This window comes from Leptonychotes weddellii, chromosome 10 (genome assembly GCF_054177405.1).
Source record: "Leptonychotes weddellii isolate Sample4059 chromosome 10, ASM5417740v2, whole genome shotgun sequence".
In the NCBI taxonomy this organism is placed as follows: domain Eukaryota; kingdom Metazoa; phylum Chordata; class Mammalia; order Carnivora; family Phocidae; genus Leptonychotes; species Leptonychotes weddellii.
Window position 1 is genome coordinate 39,523,908 of NC_138378.1, and position 25,771 is coordinate 39,549,678.

Genomic DNA, 25,771 nt, shown 5'->3' on the forward strand with positions numbered 1-25,771 from the left:
GAGGATCAGTTAGCCTGGTGATGGGTATTAAAGAGGGCACATTCTGCATGGAACACTGGGTGTTATGCACAAACAATGAATCATGGAACACTACATCAAAAACTAATGATGTAACATATGGTGGTTAACATAACAATATATTTTTTAAAAAAGAATATAGATTCTAAGAACACTGTCAACAATGTTGACTCAATTGACACTTGATAAAACTCTACCCCCCAAATGGTAGAATACACATTCTTCTCCTGTGCATGTGGAACATTTACCAAGGTATACCATATTCTGGGCCACAAAATAAACTCAATAAAGTTAAAAGGACTTAAGTCATCTAAAGTATGTCTTCTCACAACAAAAGACAGTGTAAGAAGGTAAAACTCCGGGTTAATAGCTCTCATGAACATCGATGGAAAAAATCCTAATAAAAATCTTAGTAATTTGAATCAATATATAAAAAAGATAGTACATCATGACCATGTAGAGTTTGTTGTGGGAATGCAAGGTTGGTTTAACATAAAAAATCAATCAGGGGCGATTGGGTGGCTCAGTCAGCTAAGCATGATAACCCTTGATCTCAGCTTAGGTCTTGATCTCAGGGTCGTGAGTTTAAGCCTCGTCCTGGGCTCCACGCTGGGCATGGAACCTACTTAAAAAAAAAAAATCAATGTAATTCACCATATTAACAGGCTAAAAGGTTACCTAATGTTTCTCTCAAAAATACAGGGAAGGTATTTGAAAATTCAACATTCATTCCTCATTAAAACTCTCAGAAAATTAGGAATCAGAAAGCACTTCTTCAGTGTGTTAGAGGCTATTTTTGAAAACCCTGTAGCTAACATCATACTTAATGGTAGAAGACTGAATGGTTTTCCCCCGTGGTCAGGAACAATGCAAGAATGTCCGCTCTCACCTCTTCTATTTAAATTACAGTGGAAGTTCAAGCCAGCACAAAAAGATAACAGAAATAAAAGGCATCCAGATTGGAAAGGAAGAATTAAAACTGTCCTTTATTTGCAGATATAACATAATCATCTAGAATCTACAAAAACAGCTACTAGAACTAGTAAATAATTTAGCATGTTGCTAAATATATACAAAAATAACATGCAAAGTTTAATTTTGTTTCTATGTAATAGCAATTAACAACCAGAAATTGAAATAAATACCATTTACACTAGTACAGATACACAAAATACTAAGAGATAAATCTGACAAAAGATGTTCAAGACTTGTACACTGAAAACCACAAAACATTTCTGAGAGAAATGAAATAAGACCTAAATAAATGGAGAGATAGCCCATGTTCCTGGTTTCGAAGACTTGACGTTGTCAAGGTGTCAATTCTTCCCCAATTGATCAATGCATTCCCAGTCAAAATTTCAGGAGGGCTTTTTCTAGAAATTGAAAAACTGATTCCAAAATTCATATGGAAAAGGGAAAGGACCTAGATTGGCCAAAACAACTTTGGAACAGAGCAGTTGTTGGACCAACACTACTGATTTCAAGGTTTACTATATAGTTCTTGTCATTAAGCCCCTGTGATAACAATGCCAAGGGAACCAAATAGAAGATCCAGAAATAGACTCAGCGTATAATCTGTAGTGACAAAGAGCAGATAATCGTTTGTGTGTGGTTGGCTGAGTGGTACGGGGCAGGAGGGGAGGGGTACCTAGAAACACAGAAGCTTTGGGGAGTGAGGTATATGCTCACTATTTTTATTACGGTGATATTTTTATGGGGGCATACATAGGTTAAAACTTTTCAGAAGGTATACTTCAAATATATACAGTTTACTGTCAGTTATACCTCAATAAAGCAGCTGGAAGAAACTTAGTGCAGCTTTCAAGTTACACAGAAGAATAAGAATAATGAAGTAATAACTATCATCTACAGAGAACTAGGAGGAGCCAGCACTGTGCTAGCATCTCTGTATCTACCTGTCCTTATTTTATTCTCCTAACAACCTTGTCAGGTAGGTGCTGCTTTTAGCCTCTTTTTTACAGAGAAGGCCATGGAGACTCCATGATTTTCCCAAGTCAGGAAGCCGTGGAGCCAGGATCTGAACCCAAGGCAGCTGGTTCCAGAGCTGGGGCTCTGAACCACTGTAGGTGTTGATTAAATGTCTTGCCTTTGTCATCTACAGGGGAGAATCACAGAAGAAGCCACAGCTGAGGAACTTCTGTCAGCAGTCCATAGTGGAAACACTAGTGAGATGGAGGTAGGGTTTGTGTGCCGGCTGGTGGGCCCCACGAGGTTCACTGCTCTCCACTCAGTGTTGGTGAGCTCTTTCCTCCTCCAGGCTCCCTGCTTCTCTCTACCAGCTCAGAGCTGGCACCTTCTTTAGCACCGACTCCACAAAGCCTCCCTCGATGAAGTCTTTCTCCACTGAGAAATCCTTTATTCAGTATCCCTTGTACAGCTTGGTCCTAGAAGTTATACTGTTACAGATTCAGGCCAAGGGGTGGTAGCATCTTCTGCCAGCAGCCACCCCTGGGGCACTTCTTTATCCTTTGTTGGTTTCCCTTCTCCCTGCCCACACCTTCACATATGGTCCTTTATTGAATCTCCTTGGTTTGCTTCGCTGGAGTGTGCCCTCTGTTTCCTGCTAGAAACCCAAGGATTCAGGTAATTTGGCAGGGCTCTGTGGACCCTGCTCGGGATTTTGGATTTTTCCTAAGGAGCAGAGGAAGGCTTTGAAAGTTTTAAGTGGGAGATTCACATGATCAGACACTCTCATGCCCCAGTGGTGAGCCCAGTTTTGAGCTTTCAGTCGATTCCCCATTGCCTCTTCTGGACTCGTGAGTCAACCTGAGAAGTCTGGAGAGCCCTTGAAGGAACAGGAAGTCGGGTCATCTCCACGGAGATCTGGGAGGACCACATTACTGGAACACTAATCCCAGACATTGGAATTCTGAGAGACGGCCAGATTTTGTCACCCCTTTCTTCTCCAGATTCTGAGAAATTAAGAAGCCTACACAGAAGTCAGTAGGGATAAAGGTGCCACTTGATTTTGGCCAAAACTGAACTGGAGAACAAAGCTTGGACGTGTGACAGGTGGATTTCCTAATTCCCCCACTGAATCCAGTGTACACACCTGGCCAGAGGCAGGACTTCACCGTTGGAGCAGGGTCTGCCCTCCTGGGCCGAGTGTGTGGAGGACAGGAGAACTCATGCAGTCAGGAGCAGGATGTGCTGCTAGGAAGAGAGTGCATCAGGCAGGTGGGGGCCCATTTTCCAAATCTCACTTTAGCACCTACTGTGGGACCCTACCCATGTCCTTCTGGCACTGCTCATTCCTCAGCACTCGAGGACAGGGACTTCAGGTGCCTGGTCTTTCTCTGGCGCCGTGCTGCAGGCAGGTCAGAATCTTTGGGGGGCAACCATCAGACAATGACTGAAGGTAGTTGGAGAATCAACACCCCAGTTCCTTTCTCTTAGGTGGGACAGCTCTGAGAGTATTCTCCACAGTCTCCCAGGGATTTCAGTGGGATTGGATGGGACACTCTGCGTTGGTGTCCTTCCCTTCCTTGCCTCCCTTCTCCACTCTCCTTGCAGAATTCCTAGCATCACTCCCCGAATAAACTTAGCTCAGAGTTTGCTTCTGGGGACACCCACACCAGGACACTGACTCCTCAGGTTCCGGGGAGGAATGAGGCATGGAGCAGAGGGTGAGGCATGCTCTATTTCTAAGAGGTAGCTATACCTGTAGGGACCCAAATCAGAATGTGGATGTGGAGGAGGGGACAGGATGGTCCCTGCTGCATTAGACGTACTGGACCCCCAGAGGGCATCTGGGTCAACAACGTGGATTGATGTCCTATGTTTATCTCCTCTCCCTTCTGGAAAAAAAACCACAGAAAAGACAGTAAAGCAATAAGAAGTGGGGCACAAATCCACAAAGACAACAAGACTAGGAGAGGAGATATTAGAAGGTGAGCCCTTTCAAAATGTTGAGAATGAAGAAAATCGATGGAGGAGTTTACACTGGCTTAGCACAGCGGAGAAAGGAGAAGGTCCAGCACCACTGTGAGGGGAGGCACTAGCAGAAAGCGGGTACCTTCTCCTCCTGTGTCCACAAAAGGCCCAGGGCCTGGGGCTTCTGGAAGGCAGGGCGAGGACTGGGCTGAAGTGAGGGGTCTGACAGTCTGCTATGCAGTGTTGGGGACACTAGAGTCCTTGCGGACAGCACCTGGCCTGTCTACTGTACTCAAGTGAAATAACCAGATGACTGTCCTCTGGTTAGATGGGACAGAAGCAGCTCTAAATTCAGGTTCAGCCCGCACTGTGTGAGGCTGTGTAATGGGGAAAAGGCAGAACAGACAAGTAAGTGGAACTCTCCATTTCAAGTGGAGAAACCTCTGTCCTCTCCTCCCACCATGTTCTCCAAATGCCAGAAGCCAGGTCTTTGTATTAGTTTTTTATCACTATGGTAACAAATTATCATGAACTTAGTGGCTTAAAACAACATAAATTTATTCTTATACAGTTCTGGAGGTCAGAAACCCAAACCAGTGCTAAGATCCAGGTGCAGGCAGGACTCTGTTCCTTCTGGAAGCTCTAGGGGAGAATCCCTCCCTTTGCTTTTGCTAGCTTCTGGAAGACACGTGCATTCCTTTGGCATGTGGTACCTTCCTCCATCTTCAAAGCTGGTAGCATTGTATCTTCCAGTCTCTTGACTCTGACCCTCCTGCCTCTTTTTTATAAGGGACCCTCCTGATTATTTGGGCCTACCTAGATAATCCCGGATAATCTCCTTGTCTTAAAATCTTCACTTAATGACCTCTGCAGAGTCCCTCTTGCTCTGTAAAATGCACAGGTCCTGGGAATTGGGCCATGTACAGTTTGGGGGGCCACTGTTCTGCCTATCACAGTCTCCAAGAGATTGAGCACATATTCAGAGACATGGGGGTAAATACCAAAGAAATGAGAAAGTTGAAAGGGCTAGCCAATGGGAAGAGGAATTGAAGGGACAGGGGACTCCTGATATTCTTTATAAGGTTTTAGTGCTGATATTATTTTAATGTTTGATGCATTACTTTGATTTAAAAGAACTCTGAGAAGGATCTCAGAATGAATCGTTTTCCTCTGAGCTATAACACCTTCTTAGACGCCCCTAAAATGAGCCTGGAAGGTCTAACACTAACTTTCCAGGTGGCTCCTGCCCATTGGACCTCCCTGGGCTCCACCTCACCACGAAACCGCCCGACAGTCCCAAGACCCAAAAATTCTTGTAGCACAAAATCACAGTGAAAACACTTTGGGAGGCAGAGGTATTTTGCTTATGGAATTGATAGGTATATAGTACTACCACACTCTAACTTCTCCCCAGCGTTGCAGTTGAAATATGGATCCTATGTGAAAGACCAACGGAAACCATTCGTTTTCTGACCTTCACGTAAGGACTTCTTTCAATCCCTTTATAAATCTTGAATATCTCATTAAGAACATCTCATTAAAACTAGGCCTGGCTCAGGACGATTTGTTTCAGGTGAGACTGTCACATCTGTCCTAGAGAGATTGTATAATGAAGAGATGATGCAACCACTAGCCCATTAAATTGCAGAAAATGAATAGGATTCCCGCTTGGTTCCTCCTGTCTCCTTGCTGTAGGACATAGAAAACCTCAGTCAGCAGTCCACTATGGGTGATACAGATGGCTGTGTCAGCTGTTTGAGCTTGGCATCCATTTCGATGCCCGAGGAGACCAGCGACTTCCGCCCCATCTACAAGGGAGCCTCAGCTGCTTTTTGTATTCAGCTCTTTTGTATTGAGGAGAAATACGAAGCAAGGCAAGTACTGGTTGTCTATCATGGTAAGACTTTTCTTACGGCATTGGTGGCCTCACATTTTAATCTTATAGAGCCCTTGGTTTCCAAACCTGGCCTCACATCCTAATCCCGCTTTTTGTTTTTGTTTTGTTTTGTTTTGTTTTTTTTAAGCATAGATTTCTGGGCCCCAGTCCCAGAGGTTTCAGTCCATAAAATTTGGGCAAGGGCCACAGAACGGGACTGCCCAGGTTTTGGCTCACCTGTGTAACAGTTGGAGATCTGGAAAATCATCACTTATGTAACCACATGCTGCTCTCCTTTCTCTAAAGTTTGCATTTGGGGGGAGCTTTGGATTTAGGTGATTGCTTGTCTGGAGTCTTTTGGTTGCAAGTATGGAAAATCCAACCCAAACTGGCTTTTAAAAAATGGAATAATTGCCTCATATCATAAAGGATAAGTCCACTGGTGGGATTGATTTTCAATGTGGCTTGATTCAAGATAACCCCATCAAGTTCCAAGTTTCTCTCTCTGCCTCCTGCCTCTGGTTCCCTGCTGCTGGCTCCTTTCTCAGGGGAGTGTCCCTTCTTGGGGCCAAAGAAATGGACAGTGGGCTCAGGCTCTGTACCAGAAGCTAGTGAGGAGGACTTTGAGCCTGGCTTTCTAGCTAAAGCCCCATCGGGCCTGATCAGACTGTGTGCTCATTCCTGAGCTGATGGATGGGGCCAGACCAGGACATGACAGCTTAGTCCTTTGCCTCATGCTCCCCCCACCCAAATTTGGGGCTGGAGCCTTACCCATGTGTAATCTGAGTGGGGCTAGTAGGACACCGAACAACAATCCAGGGAAGTTGCTAGAAGGAGGAAGCATGGTGCCAGACAAAGCCTGGGTACCCACCAGACCACTCATTCACCCCACTTCCTATCCCCATGTGTTCGGTGCTTGCTGCCATCTATAGTCTGGAAGTGGACCTTTGACCTAAATGCCTAGATTCCACATCTCCTTTGGAATTCCCACCAACTCCACCATTTTATTCACAGAACAATCTGGAAGAGGAAAAGATTGGCTCATTTTGATAGACCGGAAGATTCAGAGTATCCTTTAGATGACCAAGAATGCTGCTGGACATTTCCTTCTTAGAGAATGTATTTAAACATGCTCCCAGTCTCTCAATCTCACTTAGAATCATGTTTTACTTGTACTTTTTTCCTCTTAAGTTTTCAATTTCTTGGGAAATCTTAGAAGTTGAAAAGGGAAATCTTTATTTTACTTATATTGTAGACATCTAAAAAGCCTATAAGCCCTTTTAGATTAGTTGTGTATATTTATTTTCCCCTGTGCATTCAGATATGATTGTGCTTAGAATGTGACTTTTGAATTTTCAGACAGAAATTTTTTTTTTTAAAGATTTTATTTATTCATTTGAGAGAGAGAGAGCACATGAGAGGGGGGAGGGTCAGAGGGAGAAGCAGACTCCCCGCTGAGCAGGGAGCCCGATGCGGGACCCGATCCCGGGACTCTAGGATCATGACCTGAGCTGAAGGCAGTCGCCCAACCAACTGAGCCACCCAGGCGCCCTTCAGACAGAAATTTGATGATCCATTATGGTTTGCCTGTGACTCTACAACCACAGGTGGTCAGAAAATCTTTTGCATGTAAAAGAGAAAAAGATCAGAATTGCTTATAATATACCCACGTCTCTCTGACAGCTCTAACAAAAAAGGGAGGGATTATGTCACAGAATGACTACTGAGCCTCTTTGAATGCACAGGTTGTTAATTGCTATAATAATGTCTTTAGTTATAGAAAAATACTTTATTAATGAAATATGAAGCTTATGACTTTCTGCAACTTGATTAATGTTCAGCTAGACTTGAATTCCGACTAGCGGTCGGCCACCACTGCTTGACAGGAAGAGAGCCATAAATCTCTTTAAATACATACTGACGCTGCATTTGCTTGCAGATCGGTGACAATGCTTACTGTCTTGTTTACAGGTCACTGGACTTTATGAATTTCATCTTCAGTCTTTTTCCTGTAAGTACATGCTGAATTTTGAGTAATATAATTGGTTTTGTAAGCTAAAAAAGTTGTAGAAAGGTAAAATGCCATATTCACTGTCCAAGCACATACATCGCTATGAATGTTGAGGTTTGAATTGCTTCCATGTTCTGAAAATAAGGTTGAATGACATATCATGAACTTTTCAAAATATTGTCATTGCTGGTTCTAATAGTTCCCTTTCAATGTCTAATTTCTTTTAAGGATAGCTTTCACGGTGTTTTGTTAGAATCAAATCATTAATAGAATGCTGGTAGTACATGAAAATTTCAGAAACGACACAAAAGTGGATTAGACAGCCATATTACTTTATAGCTTACATTGGCTCAGAGAATTCTGAAACCATTAGATTGCTTTTCTGAGAGTAGGAAAGTAGGAATTTATGGCTGATTTTCTGGTTGGCGTCACCTGACACAGTGCCTGACGTGGGGTAAGCACTCAACCCACTACGACAGGTTTGGTGGATGGGCCTCAGGCAAACAGACAAGTGCAAACGACATCCTCCATTCCTATCCTCTGCCTTCATTTTTGGATCATTGTTGTCAAGGGATAGAGATTCTAATCAATTTCTCACTTTATTGGAGGGAAGAAAGTGGGGAAGGAAGATGACTGAGGAAAAAATGGATTTTTATAAAGATGTTTTCCCTGCCTTGCCTATCACTTAAGGCAAGTCAATAACTAGACTTCTTCAGTTGGCTAATTACAAGAAAAATACCTATTGTCTTATTTTTCCTGATACTCTTTCTACTGAGGCAAAAACCAAATATGGTTTAATTATGTTTCCTGAAGCCTATGTGATCATAGGTTGTATTTCCTCATTTTGTTAATATAATGAAGCCTTGTAGTAATGTTCTCCATATTTCTCGTAACATTTTTGGGATTAATTTTAAGGCATTTTGAAGCTCATAAAGCAATGTAGATTATCCTAAGGTAGGCTTTACAAAGCCAGTTTCCCTCAGAGATGCCCCAAAGTAATTTCCCTACATTTAAATTCACTCCTACTTTGAAGTCCATGTAAAGGCAGATCTTCAACATTACAAAACCATGCTGGTTTTAAAAAAGTAAAAGACATTTTTATGGTTTAATTCTATTTTATTTCAGGATATGCAGAGAGAGGAACAAAATACTTTATAATTCATCCTTAAATCCTTCAAATCTAAGTCAAAGCAATTCATTATAGTCTCCTCCTCCCAGAGGAAGCCCACTGAGACTTGGCACCCATTCCTTATTTTCAGCTTGAGTATTTCAACAACTTGACTTTCAAGTTCCCCAAAAGGAGCTGTGTTATTTTGCTAGAAAGAAGGAAGATAAGGTCAAACAATGATTCACTCCTTTGGTTTGCAAAAATGTCCCCAGGGTTTTGGATTACCACAAGTAATGCCTGCACAGGGTTCAGGAGGAGGCGAGATCCCAAAGGGACAAATTAGCTCTGGGAGGAGCAGGCCACTCCCGCAGGCACCTGGCAGAGGGTCAAGTGGGATGTATGGAACACAGATGGTCTAGGACAGCTCTGTCCAATAGACAACAAATTCGAGCCACATAAGTAATCTAAATATTCTAGCAGCCACATTAAAAAAAAAGCAGAAAAGATGCAGGTGAAATCAATTTTAATAATATATTTTATTTAACTGAATATGCCCCAAATTTAATCATTTGCACATGTAATCAGTATGAAAAACTATTGAGATATTTACAGTTGTTTCCCCAGTGTTTGAAATCTAAAATGTATTATTACACCTGTGGCACATTTCAATACAAACACTACATTTTCATCAGAAATACTTGATCTGCGTTTAGATTTCGTAAGTTTGACAGTTGCATAAGTAGATTCATATACCCAAGTTGTTCCAACATACATAAAGCTTTTCCAATAACTGAACTGAGTATCAGTTTTTTAATTTAATTAAATTATTTAAAATGAAATAAAATTAAAAACTCAGTTCTCCAGTCACACTAGCCACATTCCCAAATGCCCAGTGTCTGGACATGGCTGCTGGTTCCCATACTGGGCAGTGCAGATCTCAGGGGTAAGTGGCAGTTCTGAGGACATCTGGATCCTCCTATGCCTGCTAACTAAACACACTTCCCAGGTTAAACACATCCTTAGATCTGTTCACCTGAATGGGATCACGTCATGATAGAATACAGACGTCCATTCATGTGTAATACAGGATTTTAAAGAAGAAGAGGCCCGGATCACCACCTCTCATCTCAGAGGAGGGGGCCGGGGCTGGTGCTCTATCACTTAGCAAGCCTAGGGCTGATGCCCGTGCTGCCTCATTGCCTCCAGGGTGCAAGCGAATTTGCCAGCACAAAGGACCTTACTCTCAAAACTGACTTCCACAAAAGAGCTATGCAAATGGGTCCCATGGTTTACAATATTCATTTATTTAGGTTTCAGCCAGACTTGCAGAGATTTTCTCAGTATGCCTGCAGTTCCTTATCCTCTTGAATTTCATATGATTACTTTCCAAATTATAGGAAAGCTGAACTTGAATACCCTGTCCTTTACACATTTTACCCCCTATTTTCTGTACTGTTTTACAGCAGGAATTGTTTAGTGATGAATGGTTTCTGATTCTTTTCCTGTGTGTCCTGATCACCAATCCTGTTAGGACAAGAACTTCTGCATCATTTCTCTGCCGCACCTTACCCCTGAGTTTGCCCTCATCCAGAACTTCGTGAAGATTGTCCCCTTCCACAACTGTACGCTGGAGCAGGATCTCTATGTCTTCCATCGGGCTGGATTGCTCAAGTAAGTGGGCATACGTTTGGCCAAAAGACAGTCCATGAAATTAACCAAAGAGAATGGAACAAGGAGCTTGGTACCATTTTAACTTAATGATTTCTTTTAAAAATTGTTTTACTGGTGGAGGGCTTGATCAAGTGATTTTAACCTATTGGTTAGGGAAAAAGTCATATTAAGAGTTACCTGTCCAGTCAGACATTTTATTGTCAATAAAAGACCATTTGATACCAAAATAGAAAAACTGACCAAAAAAATAAAATGGCCAGACTGTTTGCATATGAAGAAAAACAAACAAACAAAAAATAATGGATATTTAAAAATCTTCAAACTTATTCATCAGGGGAAAGGAAACCCAGATAAGACAAGATCTAAAATAGAGAAGCATTCAGTTCTAATGAAACAATGTAGCAGTGGTCAGAATGTAATTGACATGAAATTTCCAAGGACAATTTGTCCAGAATGGGGCAGTGGTTCATATCCTTCAATTCTTTAATTCCACTCCTAGAAATATATCCTAAAAACTGGTTGCAGAGATGCAAACAAAAATTTATATATAAGGATTAAAGATATTGGAAATACTCTAAATGCCTAATAATAGGAGAATGTTTAAATACTTATATGAAGTATAACTATGAAGGAATTATAACTCTGTTTGCAATTCATTTAAAGAATTTTTAATGAATGGAAAATGCTCAGAATGTAATGCTAGGCTCATACCAGTATATAAAACAGCATTTAAATATGACCTAAATCTCTAAAGAAAGAAAAAACATGAATAAACTGGAGTAAAGGGGGACATGCTGATGTGATACTATGCTATGCCATCCAACCCTTCTTGTTCAGGACTAAAGAACTCACTTTCTAACTGTGGGATGTGTGAGCACCAACAGCTTGAAGCTGGGTCCCTCTTGAAAGAGATTGCGACGGACTGAAGAGAAGGGCTTTGCCCAAGTTTGCCCCTCCTTACAGGGGTGGAGGATCCTAAGAGCTCACCACAATAAATCCCAGCCTGTAGAGCTCTGTGTGAGGCTGCCTCCCACAGGGAACCTGGCCTGCAACGCTAGAGGGGGTCAATGGTTGCCCTTGGGCGGTACTAGGAATATCTGGGATGATTTTTAATTCCCTTCTTTATATTGCCTAAAATTTGGAATTCTACACCCAGCTTGTGTACTGCCTAGGATTCTTGTGCGGGCAAGTAGTAGAAACCCATCCAATTGGCTTAAGTAACTGGAGAATTTTTTACCACATAGAGTCAAGTGAAGAATCCAGTCAAGTGAAGAATCCATCCATCCAATCAATGGCGATGCTGGTTTCATAGAGGGTTTAGTTAGTCCTATTTGGTCTGTCTCTTCCAGGTTGACCCTTCTTAACCCAGTGCTTCCTCTGTGGTTGCAGGATGGCTGAGATAGCTTTAGACCTTTTATCACTTCAAGTCCAATGGGAAAAGAGTGATGGGTATGCTTCTTTTCAGAAGCCCCAACACAAAAGTCTATTTGCCTCTCATTGACTCAGATTGTGTCCTGTGCTGACCCATCACTGGACCAGAGGCTGTTGGTTGGTATCATTTAGGGCTGTTCCCAGAGCTCCGGTGTTGGAAGGGTGCATTGCCAGACACAAATCTGGGGCCATCGCTGAAGAATCGGGCAGTTGAGCTTCTCCCTACAGCTCTGTTTCAGGACAGGACCATCTTGATCAATAGAAAATGAACAGTATATGTGTGATAGGAATAATATCAATACTTTGCGTTTTCTATAATTTACCTTTTTTAAGCTAAGGTCTTATACATGCAGTCTTATTCTTACAAGATATCATGGAGTTCATCAAACTGCATTTAAAATGGGTGCATTTTATAGAATGTAAATGAGACCTCAGTAAAATTACTGCAAAATCTTACGACAAATGGATTGGTGGAGTAGTTTCAGAGAGCTTTCTCTATAATTGATATATTAGCGTTTTAAATGAAACTTTGAGAAACATCCTGAATGATCACTTTATGTTTGGGGGCTGGCTAAATGTATTTTGGCATATTCATTCAGAACATTACTATACAGATTTTGAAAAAATAGAAACAGATCTATGGAATGATGTCTAGGGTGGTGAGAAAAGCAAGTAGTCAAACAGTAATAGCAATAGCACTGATAGCTTACATGTATGGAAGGTTTATAGCATTTTGGTCACTTTCTTAATCACTTTCCCTGTATCAATACGTGCAGTGACCTTATTAGCTAGGTACCATTATAATTATCCCCATCTTACAGGTAAGGAAACTGAGACTCAGAGAGGTTAGGTAATTAGTTCAAAGTGACTCAGCAGGATGTGGCAGAGCTCGTATTAGAACTAAGGCAGTTAGGGGCGCCTGGGTGGCTCAGTCGGTTAAGTGTCCAGCTCTTTTTTTTTTTTTTTTTTAAAGATTTTATTTATTTATATGACAGAGAGACACAGCGAGAGAGGGAACACAAGCAGGGGGAGCGGGAGAGGGAGAAGCAGGCTTCCCGCGGAGCAGGGAGCCCGATGCGGGGCTCGATCCCAGGACCCTGGGACCATGACCTGAGCCGAAGGCAGACGCATAACGACTGAGCCACCCAGGCGCCCCAAGTGTCCAGCTCTTAATTTCAGCTCAGGTCATGATCTCAGGGTCCTGGTGTTGAGCCCCGCATGGGGCTCCCTGCTCAGTGCAGAGTCGGCTTGAGATTTTTCTCTCCTTCTCCCTTTGCCCCTCTCCACCCTGCTCTCACAGGCTCTATGTCTCTCTCTCTCTCTAAAAAAAAAAAAGAACTAAGGCAGTTAGCTTCCAGAGTCAACACATCACCACTTCATATATTGCTTCTCTTTACTGTGTTTTCAGGTGAAGCCACTGCAACAGAAAGACCCCAAAACACAGTGGCTTGAGTCAGATAGAAATTCCACCTCTATCACACGGTAGTGCCGACGTGAGCGGAAGAGCAGCATTTTCCCCATGAAGTTGTGCAGGGACCAAAATTCCTTCTCTTACTGCTTCTTCATCTGGTAGAGTAAGGGTGTTTACCTAACATCTGCATAATGAGTCAGGGGTCTGTGGATTTGGTTGGAAAGAAAAACTCCATCTTTATTTTACTAAGCTCTAATTGAAATTTAGCATGTGCTTCCACTGTGAATGGAGGCAACATGCCTCAGAAGTATTCCCGAAGCCACGACTTTGTAACCAGTAGAAATCATGGATATTTTCATATCATGTTACAGTTGTTCCAGATGTCTCAAAATATGTATGCTCATCCTACTTTGAAATTTCCCTAAATTTATTCTAACCAGACTTGTTACTTAATGCATTAATTAGGAGGCATAGATATTACTAAAACATACATTTTTAAACATTTTGTAACTCTATTTCAATGTAATTCATTGTCTTTTATTTTACACATTTAAAAACATTAGTCTGAGCAGGGGCCCTAGCATCACCAGACTGCCAGAGGGGTCCATGGCACACAAAATTTCTAGACTATGGCCAGAGTGGGCTCTTTTCCTTCTCATGCTTCGAGCTGGCTCAGAGCGTGGCCACATTTCAGCCCATGGAGAAGGGTAGGAAGAGAAATGAAGAAGCACTTCCCTTTTATGGAACTTACATCACTTCTGTGCATAGTCTGTGGTCAGGAAGTTGGGTGCATAGCGGAGGGTATGTCACTGATAGGTTGGTGTGTGCCCAAAGTTGGTTCTGTTATTAAAAAGAAGAAGGGGGGAGAGGATACTGTAGACACATCACTTCTAGTTTTTATCTTGCATATATATAGAAGTTCTAGAAAGGTACACAGGACTTTATTAACTTTATTAACCTTGGGTACACAGGACTTCATTAACCTGAGGAGAAGGGGGGGTATAGCTGGCAACTTATTTTAGCTTTATGTTTATCAGTGCTTTGATTTTGTTTCATTAATGAACTTTTTGGAGCAGTTTTAGGTTTATAGCAACACTGAGAAGAAAGTACAGGGGTTTCTACTTACCTCTGTCCCCCCTCCCACCCACAGACTCTCCCTCAGTTTACATCCCACAGCAGAGTTATGCCATTTGTTACCATTGATGAACCCATATCGACTCATCGGGGGTTTAGTCTTTCTGTTTTGCATTTTGTACGTTTTGACAAATGCATAAAGACATGGATCCACTATTTTAGTATCCTACAGAGTAGATTCTAAAAATCCTCTGTGCTCTACCTCTTTCGTCCCTCTCTCCTTCCCCACAACCCCTGGTAACCACTGATCTTTTTTAAAGTTTTGTCTCCAGTTTTGCCTTTTCTAGAATGTTCTATAGTTGGAATCATACAGTATGTAGCCTTTACAGATTGACCTTTTTCACTTAGTAATACACATTTTAAAGTTCCTCTATGGCTTGATAGTTCATTTCTTTTTGGCGCTGAGTAATATTCCATTGTCTGGGTGTAGCATAATTTATTTATCTGTCCGCTCATTGAAAAGCATCTTGGTTACTTTTAATGGCAATTATGAATAAAGCTTCTATAAACATTTGTGTGCAGGTTTTTGTGTGGGTGTAAGTTTTCAGCTCATTTGAGTATATACCAAGGAGCACAAGTTTGGGTCATATGGTAGGAGTGTTTAGTTTTTTGTCTTGTTTTTTTCTTTTTTAAAGATTTTATTTATTTATTTGAGAGAGAGAGCACACACAGAGGGAGAGGGAGAGGAAGAAGCAGGCTCTCCGCTGAGCAGGGAGCCTGATGCGGGACTCGATCCCAGGACCCTGGGATCATGACCTGAGCCGAAAGCAGACATTTAACCGACTGAGCCACCCAGGTACCCAAGAGTGTTTAGTTTTATATAAACCTCCAAACTGTCTTCCAAAGTGGCTGTACCATTCTGCAATCCCACCAGCAAAGAATGAGAGTTCCTGTTGCTCCACATCTCCACCAGCACTGGTACTGTGAGTGTCTTGAATTTCTGCCATTCTAATAGGTGTGTAGTGTTATCTTGTTGATTTGATTTGTAATTCCATAATGATGTATGGTATTGAGCATCTTTTCATATGCTGTTTGCCATTTGTATGTCTACTTTGGTAACATATCTGTTCAGATCTTTTATGCATTTTTAAATTGGGATGTTCATTTTGGTTTGATTTTTACAAAATCATGGGTATGCATTACGTCTATCAGAGAAAATCTAGTTATTTTTGTATATACTGATATTTAAAATTTTTATTATGACTCAAGTAGAACTTTTATTAAAATGTATTTTACACTGTCTGCATTATTAAGTAGAGTGTGTTGGTGACATTTTCTTATGACCTGGGATTCTCTTTATGAATAAATACACACTGGAAATGGAGAGCAACCAGATGACTTGGGATCAGGAATGGGTCATGGGTCTGGCTGGAGTAGTGGCCTTGTTCTTAGTGGCTTCATTACTTAATTCCTATTCTTCTCTCTCTCTCTGTTTACTATGACTTATTTTGCTTTTATTAAAAATTAAATTTATTTTTTTTTAAATAATGAGATTTTCAACACTTGTCTGGAAATTAGTCCTGGTTGCAGCAAGGCCCTTGTTTCTCCTTATACTTTGTTCCCATTTGCAGTATCAGCTTCATTTTTTAAAAAATTTCATTTATTTGTCAGAGAGAGAGAGGAGAGCACAAGCAGGGGGAGTGGCAGGCAGAGGGAGAAGCAGACTCCTGTTGAGCAAGGAGCCCGATGCGGGACTCGATCCCAGGACTCTGGGATCATGACCTGAGCTGAAGGCAGACGCTTAACTGACTGAGCCACCCAGGCATACCTCAGCTTCATTTTTTTTATCACTCATGTATAAAGTTGGGGCAAATCATGTACACCTGGTTTCCTTTCTGGAAAATTAAAGTCTCACATGCCAAGGTAGTTTTTGCACCCTTAGAAGAACATGATCTTTTGTCACTGCTTCCATCTGAGCCCTCATCAAGAACCTTCCTCTGTTCCTCTGGGAGTTTTGTGGCCAACCAGCTACCACTCTGCACCTCTTCTCAGCTTGTCCATGCATGTAGCTCCTTTCTGCTGTTCTTCTGGTTCCCATACCCCTTTTCATGTAAGAACCTGCTCCTGCTTGTGTGGGGAAGAAATCCCTCAAAACCCACATGTGTGTCACCACCACCATGTCCCTTTTGTGGACATGGCAGCAGGCCACTGTTTTCTAGAGAAAGCTTAGATCGTTTATTTTTATTTTTTAATTTTAACTGTAATTCCAAATAGTTAACATATAGCGTCATATTAGTTTCAGGTGTACAATATAGTGATTCAACACGTCATACATCACCCGGTGCTCATCACAAGTGCACTCCTTAATCCCCATCAACTATTTTCCCCCTCCCCCACCTCCCCTCTGGTAACCATCAGCATGTTCTCTATAGTTAAGAGTCTGTTTCTTGGTTTGTTTCTCTCTCTCTTTTTTTCCTTTCCTCATTTGTTTCTTAAATTCCACATGAGTGAAATCATATGGTATTTGTCTTTCTCTTACTGACTTGTTTTGCTTACAGTTATACTCTCTGGCTCCATCCATGTTGTTGCAAATGGCAAGATTTCATTCTTTTTTATGGCTGAGTAATATTCTATTGTATACCACATCTTCTTTATCCATTCATTAGTTGATGGACACTTGGGTTTCTTCCAAGTTTGGCGATTGTAAATAATACTAGTATAAACATCAGGGTGCATGTATCCCTTTGAATTAGTGTTTTTGTATTCCTGGGTAAATGCCCAGTAGTGCAATTACTGGGTTGTAGGGTAGGTTTATTTTTAATTTTTTGAGGCACCTCCATACTGTTTTCCACAGTAGCTGCACCGGTTTGCATTCCCACCAACAGCATAAGACAGTTTCCCTTTCTCCACATCCTTGCCAACTCCTGTTGTTTTTTGTGTTATTGATTTTAGCCACTTAGGTCTTTTCTTTAATTCTTTACTTTAACTAAATTGTAAGCACAAAGAGCTTTTTAGAGAAATCACACATTTAATGTTAGATGCGGTAGTTTTGCCTGTCAGGACTGCTCAGCTTCTACAGGGAATATGACCTCGAGAACTGCCTTCTACCCTCTGCTTTTTAAATTTTTTTAATTGTTATTATTATTTATTTATTTTTTTTAGAGAGAGAGAGAGAGAAAGAGAGAGCATGTGCAAACACGTGCAGGCACGTGTGGGCACGTGCGGGCAGGCAAGTGGGTGGGGCAGGGAGGGGCAAAGGGAGAGAGAGAATCTTAATCAGACTCCATGCTGAGTGCAGAGCCTGATGCGGGGCTCCATCCCATGACCCTGAGATCATGACCTGCTGAAATCAGGTCGAAATCAGCTGAAATCAAGAGTCGGATGCTTAACTGACTTAGCCACCCAGGCATCCCTATCCCTCTGCTCTTTTTAAAAAACCCTGTTCTCGGGGCAAGTGGCTGACTTAGTAGAGCGTGTGACTCTTGATCTTAGGGTTGTGAGTTCAAGTCCTATGCTGGGCCTAGAGCTTACTTTAAAAACACAAAACCTGAAAGCAACCAGGATGTCCTTCAACAGGTGAATGTATTAAAAAAAAAAAACCCTGTAGTGACACCTGGGTGGCTCAGTAGGTTAAGAGTCTACCTTCACCTCAGGTCATGATCCCAGGGTCCTGAGATGGAGCCCCGCATTGGGCTCCCTGCTCAGCAGGGAGCCTGCTTCTCCCTCTGCCGCTCCCCCTGCTTGTGCGCTCTCTCTCTCAAATAATGATAATGGCTTTCTTTGTAAAAAAGTGAAGATCTTCAGATTTCTTTCTGTTAGCAAAAATGAAGTGGAGGATCCCTGTATATCATTTGTAGGAAAGGATAGTGATTCTATCTCCTCTCCAGATTCAGATTTTCTAGAACCATGTAAGCCACATCAACTTTAAACCTTTTGTTATCTGGTAATTTCTGGTTCTGTTGAGGTTTGGAGGCCTTTTCGTATTGCGTAAATAGACCCTTGGGCTAGGTCTTATAAGAATACATGAACTATGACAGTCTTAGGGATTTTTGTCTACTTACACCAAGTAATGTTCATTTCTCTTCTCTCTTTCTAATTCTTGTCTTTTCATACACACCCTCCCCTTAACCTGAGTTTTCCTAAAACCATCTTTTCAGATTTCAAAACATAGATGATCAGTGGGAATGCTTTCAGCTGGAAATGAAAGAAAACCCAACTCAAAATGGCTTCAGCCATAGGGCATTTATTGGCTCAGGTAACTGGGAGGCCTGCAGACAGGCCGGGTTTTAGGGTTTGAATCTCTGGGGTTTGGATTTCTTCCCCTTTTCCACTCTGCTTTTCCTGGTGTCAGCTCCAGCCCGAAGCTGGCTTCCATCCCATTGGCAGAATGGCTGCTGCAGTTCTGGGCCAACACCCCAGCACGCTGCAGAGAGGGAGGGAGCTGGCTGCAGGCAAGCGCTTGCTTTCCCAGAGGCCCCAGCACGCCTCCTCCATTCATCCAGTACCTCATGTGGACTGTGCAGTGGGTGCCAGCCCCCATTCCAGGTTCCGGGCAAGCAGAAGGGACTCAAACAGACAAAAATCCTCGCCCTCATGGGGCCTGCATTCTAGTTAGAGGAGAAAGACATACATAAAGGGAAGAGAGAAAATACACAGTGTCTAAGTGATGAGAGTGAATGCGCAGAATAACAGAGATCAGGGAAAGAAGACTCGCTGGGCTCTGGGGTGTGGAGGTAAGGCCTCTTGGGGAATGAGGTGAGGGTGGAGCCATGTGGGCACAGGTCCTCAACACCTACTCTTTTTATACCATGGTTTTAGAGTATGTCGTGTCCTTCCATTTTTTGCTTCACTTCTCTTGACATTTGGGATGGATTGTTCTTGCTCTGAAGTTTGGTTACTTTAAATTTCATGACCTCATGTTCTGGTCTCCCACCCAATCTCGTTCTTCCCTTGGGAAATTATATTTGTGTCTGTCATCTGCCCTCTGGCCATGCTGGTGAGCCCTGGAACAAATCATTCATTCAATTGTTAGCGGTGCTTACCTCTTTTGTCAACAAATTCCATGCCAAGGTTCCCTATCATTTCACTTTTGACTTTGAAAAGAGAACATAATATTTATGTTAACTTTCCTTTAAATGTATATACACTAAATGCTTTTTAACACTTCTTACTTGATATAGTGATTTCTAGGAGGTTTCCAAATGTAATATGAGATTAGAATATGGTATAAATGATTTTCTCCTTTTGCTCGTGCTTGCCCATTCTTAGCCTTCCTACAGGCTTTTTCTTCCTCTTGTTTATTCATGAGTGGTGGACACAGTTGGATGAACTTGCCACTCATTCCATCTTCCTGCCCTTCCAAACCATGTTTTTCTGAAATTTGCCATTTTTAATTTGGGGGAATATGTTTCAAACTTATTTATTGTACTAGAAATTATTTTCTACGAATAAGTATTTACTGCTAAAATAAATCATACCACTAATTGTCAACTTTGCTCATAAATGAAAATGTCTCTAGATGGTTGACTTTTAAATGATTCATCACCTCAGCATTTTTCTTTTATTTGCTTCTCTATGGATGACTCTGTCATGCCTGGTTGTCATTTCTTCTAGCATGTCACTGTTTCGGGCCCATGTATCATCAACAGTGTTTTAGTGATATCAGTCCTGGTGCTTTTAATCAGCTTCCTTGAATAGAACCTAACAGAAAACTTTATTTTGTGGTTATTGTTTTGTTTTGTTGATTGGTTGGTTTAAACTGAAATACTGATGACTGTCAAGTTGTTTTATGTTTCTGTTACATAGATTACTCCTTTGGATTTCAGAAAAACTCAATTTACTTTTTCTTCTTTATATCATTTTGATTTCATTTACTGGCATCATAAAGTTGCCCTATATTCTGCAAGGCTCCATCCATGCACAAATACTCCTGTAGATGTCTAAAACCATTCATTCAATTTGAGGTTGAAAAATTAACTGTTAAATCTTTTTCCTTCTACTTTTATATATGATTTTCTATTTTGTTATGTGTACAGTCTAATTAAGTACTATAAATTCTGATCTTTGAGATCAGAGTCTGCCAAAAATGGGACAAGAAGAAAAACTCACTGGGAAACAGGCCCAGGGCTGCTAAACTTTCAAGACCCAAGAAGGAACCAGTGGGCAGGGGCTTCACCATTTCTTCATGGAGAGGTGACATTTCCCAGGGAATCATGGGTTTGGGCATTCAGGTACATCAGAGAGAGAAAGTGTAAGAGAGAGGTGACTTGGGAGCTTGAAGGCCTATGGGGAAGGGTTAAGAAACAAGATAGCCCCATGCAGGACTCCCTCAGGAGACTAGATGGAGGAAGCCATGTGAATGGATAAGGAGAACCCCAGCTGATCTGTCTCTCTGATTCAAGGTGGCCTTAAAACCAGGCCCAAACCTTAGCAAAAGAATAAACTCTCCTGGTTATTGAATATAAGTTCACTTCCAGGAAGGCTGGGCAAGATGACATGCAGAACAGGTGGAGGGAGGTAGGAGTTCTCCTTCCTGGTTATACACCATGAGACAGAAGGACGGGGCCTAGCATAAAGGTGATAATGAAAAAATGAAGATCAGAAACTCCTTGTTTGAGACTTGTGAAGAGGTGAAAGTAGGCCCACATTTAGATACCTCCGGTGGATCCACCATCTTTTGCAGTCCCACTGGGCCTAATTCTGACATGTAAACATAAACATAGACTTTGTCTTTTTGGATATTTATTTAGCCCATTAAAAGCTCATTCCACAGAAGGTCTTGGTATCATTTTATAAACCCTCAATGAATTTTCTTTTTTTAAAAAAATATATTTATTTATTTATTTATTTGACAGAGAGAGAGGGAGAGAGACAGCAAGAGAGGGAACACAAGCAGGGGGAGTGGGAGAGGGAGAAGCAGGCTTCCTGCAGAGCAGGGAGCCCGATGTGGGGCTCGATCCCAGGACCCTGGGATCATGACCCGAGCCGAAGTCAGTCGCTTAACCAACTAAGCCACCCAGGTGCCCTGAATTTTCTTAATCTTTAGATTTATCTGAAAATATGGCAAGAAATAAAGATAGCTGCTCCCTAATTCAACAATAATACAATCCCCTTTTGGTGTGTGCATGTGCGTGTGTGTGTGTAGGACATCCATATATATTTTAAGATAATTTCATTTTAGTTAAGGATCACGCATATTGAGAATAAAATACTAAGCATCCTTACAAGTTTGTTTTGAAGTTGTTTTATTTTTCAAAGGGTTTTCTGTAACTGAAACATAGGCTGAGTTCTCCACAACTCCTGGTCCATTTCTAACCTCATATATATCATTTAAAACTTTAAGGAATTTCAAAATTATTTCTTGGAAGATGGTTCTGGAACCAACAGAAGATCAGCTCCATAAAGGCAGGAATTGTGGCCTGTCTTGTTCCCTGATGGATCTCCAACACCCAGAACACACCAGGCATTCAGCAGCTGTTTAATCAGTAGTTCTGATAACTGAATGAACCATTCTCAATAAAGGCACTTTAATAATTGATTTTTAAGGAATACATTTAAATTGAGAATCTAATCATTTTTTACTTTTTCTGGATGCTCCTGTCAATTGCAGTATAAAAGAAATGAGGCCGTGTAACTATTGCCACATTTGTATTTTCTGTCTCTTGGCCACAGGTCCCCGTCCTCTCATTCCAGGTAAAGGCGAAACAAACAAACTGCCATCCCTAGCATTTGATATGTAAGCAATCATATCCACACTGGCCATTTGCCTCAAAGCCCTGGGTGAAAAAGTCACCCGTGGAATAAACCTACATTTGGCTTTCTAAGTTAAGCAAGGAACAATGGAAAAATTGCTCTCAGAGTCAAACACTAGGCAACAGAGAGCAGCCTTGTCCAAAAGAAATACAGGGTGAGCCACATATGTAATTTTAAATGTTCTGATTAATTAAAACATTAAAAAGTGGGTGCAATTAATTGTAATATTTATTATTTAACCCCTAATATCCAACATATTATTGTTTCAACGCGTTATCGCTATAAAAAGTATCAGTAAGATACTTTACATTCTTTTTTTGTACCAAGTCTTCAGAATTCAATGGGTATGTTACACATGCAGCACATCTCAATTCAGAGATGCCACCTGTTAATTGCTCAGTAGCCACGTGCGGCTTGCGGCTCCCATATTGGACCGTGTAGCAAATCTATCTCTATAAATGTGCCTATTCCGGACATCTCATATAAATGGAATTATACAATATATGGCCTTTGAGATGTGGCTTCTTTCACTCAGCATAACATTTTCAAGGTTCCTCCATGTTGTGGGCTGTGTCAGTACTTTGTTTCTTTCTGTGGCTGGATTATACTTCCATTGTGGATAGACCACATTTTGTTTATCCATTCAGAAGTTGATAGACATTTGGGTTCTTTCCACCTTTGGGGCTATTGTGAACAATGCTGCTATGAACATTCAAGTACAAGGTTTTGTGTGGACGTATGTTCTTAATTTCCTTGGGTATTTTCCTAGTATTTTTGTGGTCTTGTTTTTGCATTTAGATCTTTAATCCTTCTGAATTAGATCTTGGCATAAGGTGGCCATATCAGAACAGAGTTCTTACCCTTCACTTAAAAATTGCTCATAATATTTATATTATTAAGGTGATATTAATTGATCATCTTTATACCAGTTAATTATAGATGTAGATTGTTCTTTGCAAATATGCTACTTTGTTCATAGTATGGAAGCATGCATTAAAATTTAAGCATAAGATATTCACTATAATTGAAGGCTAAGTAGGTTAGAATATTACACTTCATTGATGGTAGGAGGAACAGCACTCTCCTATTTAGTAATAACACCCTAATGACTGGGAGTGTTCAGTGCAAGGCCAGCTGCATAATAGGCAATGTGGGACTCCAGTGTAAAATGAGGTAGTCATCTTCCCATGGGCTTACCACTCCAATCCGAGGCAAATAGGCATTCTCCAATGGCTTGCAACCTCTGCACTAAATACTGGATTTGGGAGTAGGCAAGAGATCCACACTGAGCTGCCAGCTGAACACCCCATGGCACTGCCTGCCCTGGGTGGGGATGGCCACTAGTTTGTTCTGACTAGGGACTCCATGGGGCATGTATGTGGTCCTTGACCTTCCCCATGCCTGTGTCCAGGACCTCATGAAGGTAGAACATAATGGCTGAACATGGTCCTCCCCCCACTGATGCAACCCAGTTGTCACCTCTGGCAGAGGGCCAGAGCAATCATGGGGAAGGGATGGGGAGGCACCGTGGGGCCCAAGGTACCAGTGGCAGGAAACAGGTGGGAGAGAACCCATGGAGTGATGGTGGGAGGTGGGTACCATGCATGAGCTGTGGCTCCAAACCCCTGGACATGCTCTATTGTCTTACTTGACTGCATGTAAAAATGCAAAATCAAAGATTAAATTATTAAGAATTTTAAGACTCGAGAAGCCAGCCCAGGTTCAATGTAATTTCTTAACTTTTTTTTTTTTTTTAAGATTTTATTTATTTATGTGACAGAGAGAGAAAGAGAGCGCACAAGCAGGGGGAGTGACAGGCAGAGGGAGAGGGAGAAGCAGGCTCCCCCCTGAGCAGGGAGCCCTATGAGGGTCTCAATCCCAGGACCCTGGGATCATGACCTGAGCCGAAGGCAGACTCTTAACCGAATGAGCCACCCAGGTGCCCCATAATTTCTTAACTTCTTAACATACTTTAAACATTTGGGGAAGAATTCAGCTTTATATATGAAGTAAATATGAAATAAAGCATGATGCTGAACTATTTACTTATAATTTTTATATCTAGCATCTTTTTTTTATTGAGGTATGATTGATGTAACGTTATCTTAGTTTCAAGTGTACCACATAATGATTCAGCTTTTGCATGCACTGTGAAATGATCACCACAGTAAGTCTAGTTACCATCCATCACCATGCAGAATTACATTTTTTTTTTCTTGTGATGAGAACGTTTAAGATTTACTCTCTGGGCAGCTTTTAAATATGCACTACAATGTTGCTGACTATAGTCATAATGCTGTACATTACATGCCCATGGCTTTGTTATTTTGTAACTGGAACTTTGTACCTCTTGACACCCTTCACCCATTTTACCAATTCCTAACCCCCTCCTCTCTGGCAGCCATTATTCAGTTCTCTGTATCTGTGAGTTTTGTTTTGTTTCTTTGTTTTGGTTTTTAGATTCCACATATAAGTGAAATCATACAATATTTGTCTTTCTCTGTCTGACTTATTTCCCTTAGCGTAATACCCTCAAGATCCATCCATGTTGTTGCAAGTGGCACGATTACATTCTTTTTTATGGCTAAGTAATATTCCATTGTATATATACCACATCTTCTTTATCCATCCATCCATTAATGGATACTTGTTTCCATATCTTGACTATTGTAAATAATGCTCCAATGAACATAGGGGTGCATGTATCTTTTTGAATTTATGTTTTTGTTTTTTTGGATAAATACCCAGAAATGGAGTTGCTGGATTATATGTAGTTCTATTTTTAATTTTTTGAGGAACCTCCACACTGTTTTCCATAGCAGCTGCATCAATTTTCATTCCCACCAATAGTGCATGAGGGATCCCTTTTCTCTACAACCTTGCCAACACTTATTTCTTTTTTTTAAAGGTTTTTAAAATTTATTTATTTGAGAGAGAGAGAGAGAGCATAAGCAGGGGGAGGGGCAGAGGGAGGGTGGAGAAGCAGACTCCACGCTGAGCAGAAAGCCCAGTGCAGGGCTCGATCCTAGGACCCTGAGATCATGACTTGAGCCAAAGGCAGCTGCTTAACCGACTGAGCTACCCAGGCGCCACTCTTTAATTTTTATAATAGCCCTTATTACAAGTGTGAGGTGACATCTCACTGTGGTTTTGACTTGCTGTGCCTAGTGGTCCCTGTCTATCTTCTTTGGAAAACTGTCTATTCAGATAATCTGCCCATTTTTAAATCAGATATTTTTCGCTATTGTGTTGCATGAGTTCTTTATACATTTTAAATATAAACCCCTTATCAGATATATGATTTGCAAATATGTTCTCCTTTCAGAGTTAGGCCTTTATCACTATGAACTTCCTCTCCTTTTTAATTTGATATAGTCCCACTTGTTTATTTTTGCACTTGTTGCCTTTGCTTTTTTTTTTTTTTTAAAGATTTTCATTTATTTATTTGACAGAGAGAGAGAGACAGCGAGAGAAGGAATACAAGCAGGGGGAATGAGAGAGGGAGAAGCAGGCTTCCCGCGGAGC

At 41.4% G+C, this 25,771-nt stretch overlaps 2 protein-coding genes across 2 annotated transcripts in view; both read left to right on the top strand.

Annotated features, from left to right (window-relative positions):
* CFAP61 (cilia and flagella associated protein 61) overlaps positions 1-10,582 on the top strand; it is an 88,519-nt gene extending 77,937 nt beyond the window's left edge. Inside the window, exons 10-13 of the mRNA XM_081831984.1 lie at positions 2,141-2,215; positions 5,608-5,786; positions 7,760-7,799; positions 10,439-10,582. Of these exons, the coding sequence (XP_081688110.1) occupies positions 2,141-2,215; positions 5,608-5,786; positions 7,760-7,799; positions 10,439-10,582 (438 nt within the window). The remainder of the gene's footprint in view (positions 1-2,140; positions 2,216-5,607; positions 5,787-7,759; positions 7,800-10,438) is intronic.
* LOC102737394 (cilia- and flagella-associated protein 61) overlaps positions 10,485-25,771 on the top strand; it is an 83,376-nt gene continuing 68,089 nt past the window's right edge. Inside the window, exon 1 of the mRNA XM_081831991.1 lies at positions 10,485-10,578. The gene's annotated coding sequence lies outside the window, so the exon portion shown is untranslated. The remainder of the gene's footprint in view (positions 10,579-25,771) is intronic.